We start from the raw sequence: 7,072 nt of genomic DNA on the forward strand, positions 1-7,072 counted from the left end.
GCGTCCCAATCGAAGTTATAATTGTCTAAACAATGAGCTCCCATAGATTTTCTTTTTCTGTCACCATAATACAAGTTAAAATAGTTCATGACCGTGTTCCAGAAGGTTTCACAGTCAGGTTTCACCAAGAAAAGAATTCAGCCATTAGAAATTTGAAGCAGTACCCTAACCTTTTTTTTTTTGGACTCGCTAATCTGATTTAGCAGGAACTTGATCCGTCTCATGAGGAGTTCTGATTCACTACATGCCACAGTAATGCATTTACACTGTCCAATCACACTGCGCCACTTGATGCTTGTGTTGCTGTACTAAATAGTCAAAAACAGTCAGCGTCTTTCTATTCCGTGGACGTATTCAGTCTGTTTCATATTTGCTCCTTAACCACTTGTTTTCAACGTTTTCTGCAACCTCGAGGGTCTTCTCTTTGATACTTTGGGGGGGGAGGAGTTTTTAAAGTTGTCTCCCTGTAGCGCTCCATCATGTTTCGCTCAAAACCCATAATAGAATCCAGGTCAGCAACTTTTTAATCCTGACATTTGGGCATGAATAAAATCCCTTTGTACCAATGGATGCTAAAATAGCCGACGGGCTAACAGCAATGCGGTTACAAGCATATGAAGTAATTAAAGATTAATTCTCCATAAAAGCATGTTTTTATAACCGGGTTAGACATGCTGTTTCAGTAACATCGCTAATTAAGTTTGTGGCCCAGCAACTTCCAAATTTGATAATTTGGTTCGAAACTTTATAAGAATTTAATTTAATCCTATTGAGATTTTTGGTTTGACAATAAACCACAATGTTTCTTTCTTTTTTTTTTCTTTTTTCTTTTTTTAAAGAAATGAACAATCAGATGTGAATCTGCAAACCTTTCCCTGGTTCTTGAAGCACAAATTCAAAAAATATATATATATACAGTTGCTTTTCTGGAAAGTAATATTTTTTTCTTTTTTTGTGTTTGTTTGTTCCTGGTTCAGGTTTCAAACGGTCGTGAAAATGAAATTTGATTCTTTCAACTGTGGTTTGTGTTTTTATCACGTTACCCTAGTAACCAATTACCCTGAACCTTCGATCTTGTCGTTTTTAGTTCCTGTTTTGTGCACCGGCCCTGGATATGCAAAACGCATCCGCTAACCCTGAGAGGGTTGTCCTCTGAAGTAGCCCGCAGCATGCCTGAGCAAAATGAATAAAAATAAAACATTAACTCATGATTTTTTCACAGTGGCTTCATTCTATAATTATTAAACAAGTACTTCAATCCAATGGATTCATGAAATAGTAGGAACAATTCTAAGACAAAAACTTCCCCTTTATTCCACAACAGGGGTCAAGAGTGACCCAATGACGCTCATTAATCTTTGCAGTAAATTGAAATGAATCATTGCATGTTTTAATATTTCTAATTAAGATAAATCTATTAAAATAATAAACAAGCTTTAAATCCTGGTCATTTTTGATGGATGTGTGTGAAAGCTGTGATAAAACTCCCTGTGGGTTTAAACTATGCCCAAACCGGAGCCAAGCTGAGGGGAAAAAAAGGAAAAAAAAAAAAAAGAGAAAATCGAGGACAGCGCGCTTCTCTGTTGCACACTTTCCCCTCCGTTTTCTTTTCTGTTGCGCTTATCCTTTTGTCTGCTCAGTCCACTTCCCCTGTTTTGTTTGTCGCTCTTTCTTTTCTTATTTTTCACCCTCCTTTTTGTGTTGTTTTTTTTTTTGTTTTTTTTGGTTTTATTTTTGCTTCTTTTCTCCGCTGAGCTCCAGCCCCACCAGTATCTCGTTACGTTAATCCCATTTATTTTGTGATGCACTGACATTAGTTTTCAATCCGTGCCTCTTCCAGCTCTTCTGTTATGAACTTCTTCTCAAATTTGTACAATAATTTGTCCTCTTTAGTTTGTATTTTTGGGGATTTTGCAAGATGGAACAATACACATGTAAAGTGATAAAAAAAAAGTGGCTTTCTCCTCCCTTCACTCATACACCCATGAAAATAAATAAATACACAGTTTATATGAAGCCAAATTGGTTTTAAAGAAGGAACACCCTAAAAGTCATCCTCGGGTTCAATTTCAGAGCAACTAAAAAAAAGTATTGGTGGCCTGATTTTTTTCTTTTCCCTCCTCCTAAGCTGATCCACATTTTCTCAGATCAACATTTGTCGGCCAGGGTCCTTGATGGAAGAATTAGCCTACTTTGAAAGGTGCGAGCCAAACACACAAAGGCATTTTTTGTCACATTAAGCCAAGAGAGGCCCGAGCGCTTGTGGCTGAAGTCAGCCAAACATTGTTCGAGGATCGCTGACCTGCACTGATGGAGCTGCCGTCTCTGCCAACTTTCTCAGAAATCCCCGAAAGAAACAAAGAGAGAAATCAGGCGTTAAGCCACTTTTTTTGAACGCATGAAGCCGTTTGAGGAAATTAAAAGTAAAACACAGTGTTTTTCAAACACACACACAGACAAACACACACACACACACACAGGAAAGGAGGGAAAACTGAAAAAGTGATTTTTGTTTTGTTGGAAAAAGTAACAAAGACGTATCTTCGTTGTGTTTTCGCAGCCTAACATCGGGCACCTGGGCATCCCTCATGGACCCTCTGCAGAAAAGGTGGCGGTGGTCGCCGTGGACGACTGCGACATCTCCATGGCGATCCGCTTCGGGATGAAGATCAGTAACTACTCGTGCGCCGCCCAGGGCACCCAGACCGGACTGAAGAAGTGAGAAACTTTCGACACACACTTTTCGTTTTTGCCGTCCTTAAAGCCACAGAGAATCAAGCCAGACTGAAAACGTCGTCAAGGCCTTAAAAAAAAAAGAAAAGAAAAAAAGAGAAAAAAAAGTTGCAATCAAATTACAACAACTCACTCGACTCCACTCTGTTTATTTTTGAATCAGTTCCTGTCAAACAACCCCCCTCATCCCCAAAGCTCATCTGAGCTGCAGCTTCTCAGGCCAACCGTCAGAGGACTTATCCGTCGGTTTCTTCTTCTTGGAACGGCGAGACGTTTTTCACTGAGTCACTCGCAGAGCGTGCATGCTGAGACGCATCTGAAATGCAGAGGGTGGGGACGGGGAGAGAAGCTTCAAAAGGCAGGCCACGACGTTGCATTCCTTCAGAAACACGTTACGCAGGTCACAGACGCTCAGCGGATGCGGACGGGGCTCGCCGCAGTGAAAAGCTGCACAAGCAGTAAAAGGTTCTGCTTTCAAATTTGATCGATGAATGACGATTTAGTTCCAACCACAATTCAATCTGTTCTATTGGGGTTTTTTTCTTACTACATCCAATTCCCAATTATTATCTTTTTTTTATGAATTTTGAGTAGTGGTTTGACATATCAGGCTTAAAAGACACAAGTGTTTGTTTGTTTTTTGTTTTTTTTTTCAATAAAAAAAATAAAGCAAGCCATCAGTTTGAAGCATCAGCTTATAACTAATCCCCATCCCAATCAGAAATAACAGAAAAGAAACAAACAAAACACAAAAAAATCATGACTGCAAATATTTTCTTTTTATTTCTCAGTTCTAGATCTTGTCGCAGGTTGTAGATTGGATTTATGGTTGGTACTTTGACTGGGCCATTCTATGTTTTCATTGATGCACATCTAGCAGCCCCCAACTGGTTTACTTCCCAGATTCCCCTTCGTTTAACTCCATCCATCTTTCCATCAGGGATGTACTGAATGAATATTTTACTAATCTTTTCCACACACAAGCTGGAGATTTTTCATTTAGCCACTTAAGCCTTGTTTATACAATATTATTAAAGCATTAAAAGATGCAAATAAACAGGCTTAATTCATGTTTTTAATAAGAAAAAAAGTATTGCCAAGAATGCATATATGCATGTTTGTACTTTTGAACAGTTTTTGTTAACTACTGCTCTGACTGTGTTGCCACAGCTGCGTCTCACTCTGAAGGCCAAAAAAACCCCTAAACTTTGGTCTAAATCTGACCAGAACTCCTTGTTCTACATTTGTTGCCAACTTATCTTATGGCAAAATTTATGGGACTTTATTTTTTTTTTTGGCCCTGCAGCATAAATTCCAGAAATGTGGCTGTTTTGGCAGCTTCTCTGATTAATGCTCAACCTGTCTGTTCTGTCAGTTTGGGTCGAACGGGCAGTTTCATTCCTCAGGGGTCAGGGTTAGAGTCCTGCATGTTTCAGGTGATTCCCTGCTGGAACAAACTCTGGTTTTAATGTAGGAAAATGTGAAACAGAACCATCGTGGAGTCGCGGGGGGGAACCTTTGCAAGGTGCTGTATCTCAGTAAACTGTTTTCATTGTAGAGTATAGTAAATAAAAAGCAATGCCAAATTTTTAGATCTCACTGCGCAATGAGTCCAGAGGCATTTTTTGTTGCATTTTTTTCCTCCAGCTCTTCATGCAGCATTGCACCACCATAAGTACGCCGAAGCCGTCCGCTGATTGATGTTAAGCATTTCAGAAGCTTTAGGTTTAAGCAGCTTCCTACGTGGTCTGGCGGATTAAATCGGACCTGGTTGTAAAGAATGCATGTTTTTCCTGTGGCCTTCTGATGTCGATGTTTTTCGGTTTTGCTCCAATCGGTTTCCTCTGTCGTCTCCAGATCGTTGGACTTGACGGGTCCGCTGTTGCTAGGCGGAGTTCCCAATTTGCCCGAGGCCTTCCCGGTCAGGAACCGAAACTTCGTGGGCTGCATGAGAAACCTAACAATCGACAGCAAACCCATCGACATGGCCAGCTACATCGCCAACAACGGCACCGCCGCAGGTTGGAATTGACGTTCGCTCAGCCGAGTTTCACTCCAGATCCCGATCGTTTCCTGCAGAATCTAAAAAGACACCAACATTTCAGACGTCGCGTCTTTAGGCATGTCTGCAGAATTGATTTATTCGTCCTGGTTTTAATCCCCCCAGGTTGTCCAGCCAAGAAGAACTTCTGCACAAACGACATGTGTCTGAACGGGGGCGTGTGTGTCAGCAGGTGGAACACCTACAGCTGCGACTGCCCTACTGGTTACGGGGGCAAAAACTGTGAACAAGGTCAGAAATGCTTTTCTCTGTTCTCTTTTCTTCTAAAACAAAAAACAAAAACAAAAAAACAACCATGGATAATATCCAAGAATAAATGCAAGAAAAACAAATTGCAAATTCATAATCTCTTGCATTTGGAGCATGAGAACGATTCGTGTGTCCACTTGCTCACCGGTTAGCTTCTGTATGGGCATGTTTATTTACTTTTGCGGCGAGCTTCTAGATATGAGATCAGATGTGATGAGGAACACCTTTGGCTCAGCGTGACTCATGCGGCCGTCACAATAGAGTCACAGTGAAGCCTCTGCTCACTATTGTAGAGCCACTAAGCATTGCCTCAGGTTTAGACTTTCAGGACAAAGATACCCGTGACTCATAACAAAACCCAGACTAAAGGGCTAAAACTAAAGATATTCCCACATTTGCAGAACTCTCTATTGTCTATGTGCTTCTTCAGATTATGTCTATTTACAGCACTTATAGTCCAAAAATCTCCTCTTTGCCTATGATAACTGATTCCTACTGGTGTTGTTTATACTCCATACCACTTTTTGTTTTCCTCTATAGTAAGGGGAGAACTCTAATGTCTTCCTTCAAGGCATGTTTCCAAAAGAAAGGTGTGAATACCCCACCTTTCACGCTCTCCAATGAGACAGTCGGCCAACTATAGTGCCAGGCCTCGGTATCCGGTATCAGAACTGGGCCGGGATCACAGCAAGCTGGATGTTGTTTTTTTGGCCGCTCTGTCGCTTGTCGACACGTCGGCTCTGATTCTTCACACTCTCCGCTGCCACGTCGGAAATAAGAGACGTTCCAGTCGGGCTTTCACGCTGGAATGACGTGAAGACCCGCTGGGAGTCGCCCACCAGGCTCTTTTGTTGTCGGCGTCTGTTGTATCATATTTCAGGTATGTGATATACCTGAAATGTATATCAGGTATATTACGTACCCGATATACCTTGTATGTGATAAAAACAAAACAAAACAAAAAAATCATGACCGCAAATATTTTCCTTTTATTTCTCAGTTCTAGATCTGAGAAATCTAGAACTGAGAATTTCTCAGGTCATATTCAATGTAGGAGAATATCACCTACTAATTACGTGCTAAATATGGACGTAAGATGAGGTGAAAATGCTTCGCATGATGCTTGAATCCAGTCTAGTCGTTTTTCAACTTTTTTATAACATGTACTGGCTTCTGTGTGGCGTTGGCACAAAGGCTGGGATTCTACAAATGTTTTGAAGATTCCCAAATTAGGTTTTAGAGATCTGGCAAAAAGGTTCGCAAGATGGAATGTTACTTTTGATAGATCCAGTGAAAGCCTTTTGAGATCTTGCAGACCATGCCGTAAAATCTCCACTGGAAACATTTGACCTCTCCATTTACGAAATGAAAAACATAATCTGTCCCAACAAAAGCTTTTGTAGTTCTTGTAGTTCCTTTGTTTTTGTTTGTTTTTTTTTCCAGCAATGGCAATTATTTCTGACTTGAAGCCACCTTCTGATGGATCAGGTTTATTGGAGTCATACAACAACCAGAAAGTGTTTAGAATGTCGAACATAGAAATTCACTTAACTGACTGTTTTCAAGGCAAGTACAAACTTCAGGTACAAACTGATGCAAGCTCACGATTGAAATACAATGAAAACACACAACTCGATCAAAACGTCAAAAGTACAACATGGAGAAAAGGAGAAATAAACCACCACATCTCTTTGCCATTTACCTCGACACCTGTAAAACTGTCAATCTCTCAGTGTAGGATTGTAATACTGTGCCACTGATTGTGTGTGAAGTATGAGGTGATGTAGTTTGTGGTTTTGTACAGCTGTTAACAACCTTACTGAACTATGAAGCTTACCTTATCAAATATTTGCTCCTGATAAATCTTTCCCATTACGAAGTAAGGTTTTTCTGTCTCCTTCAGCAACGTGGAGGTAAAATCCATTAGTTGGTTCCAGGAACATACAAAGAGGTTTTTTTTTCTTTCTTTTATTAGGGCTTCCATCTGACTAAACTTGTGAATCTGTCAGCTTTGGCTGAAGCGTGTGT

At 40.5% G+C, this 7,072-nt stretch overlaps 1 protein-coding gene across 8 annotated transcripts in view; it reads left to right on the top strand.

The window, feature by feature from the left end:
- celsr1a (cadherin EGF LAG seven-pass G-type receptor 1a) overlaps positions 1–7,072 on the top strand; it is an 82,508-nt gene that overhangs the window by 57,055 nt on the left and 18,381 nt on the right. For all 8 annotated transcript variants that reach the window (XM_016663638.1, XM_016663637.1, XM_016663648.1 and 5 more), the window contains 3 exons: positions 2,561–2,718; positions 4,591–4,754; positions 4,901–5,026. In XM_016663638.1, the coding sequence (XP_016519124.1) occupies positions 2,561–2,718; positions 4,591–4,754; positions 4,901–5,026 (448 nt within the window). The remainder of the gene's footprint in view (positions 1–2,560; positions 2,719–4,590; positions 4,755–4,900; positions 5,027–7,072) is intronic.

The sequence above is a fragment of the Poecilia formosa genome, unplaced genomic scaffold (genome assembly GCF_000485575.1).
Source record: "Poecilia formosa unplaced genomic scaffold, Poecilia_formosa-5.1.2 Scaffold9, whole genome shotgun sequence".
Taxonomy (NCBI): domain Eukaryota; kingdom Metazoa; phylum Chordata; class Actinopteri; order Cyprinodontiformes; family Poeciliidae; genus Poecilia; species Poecilia formosa.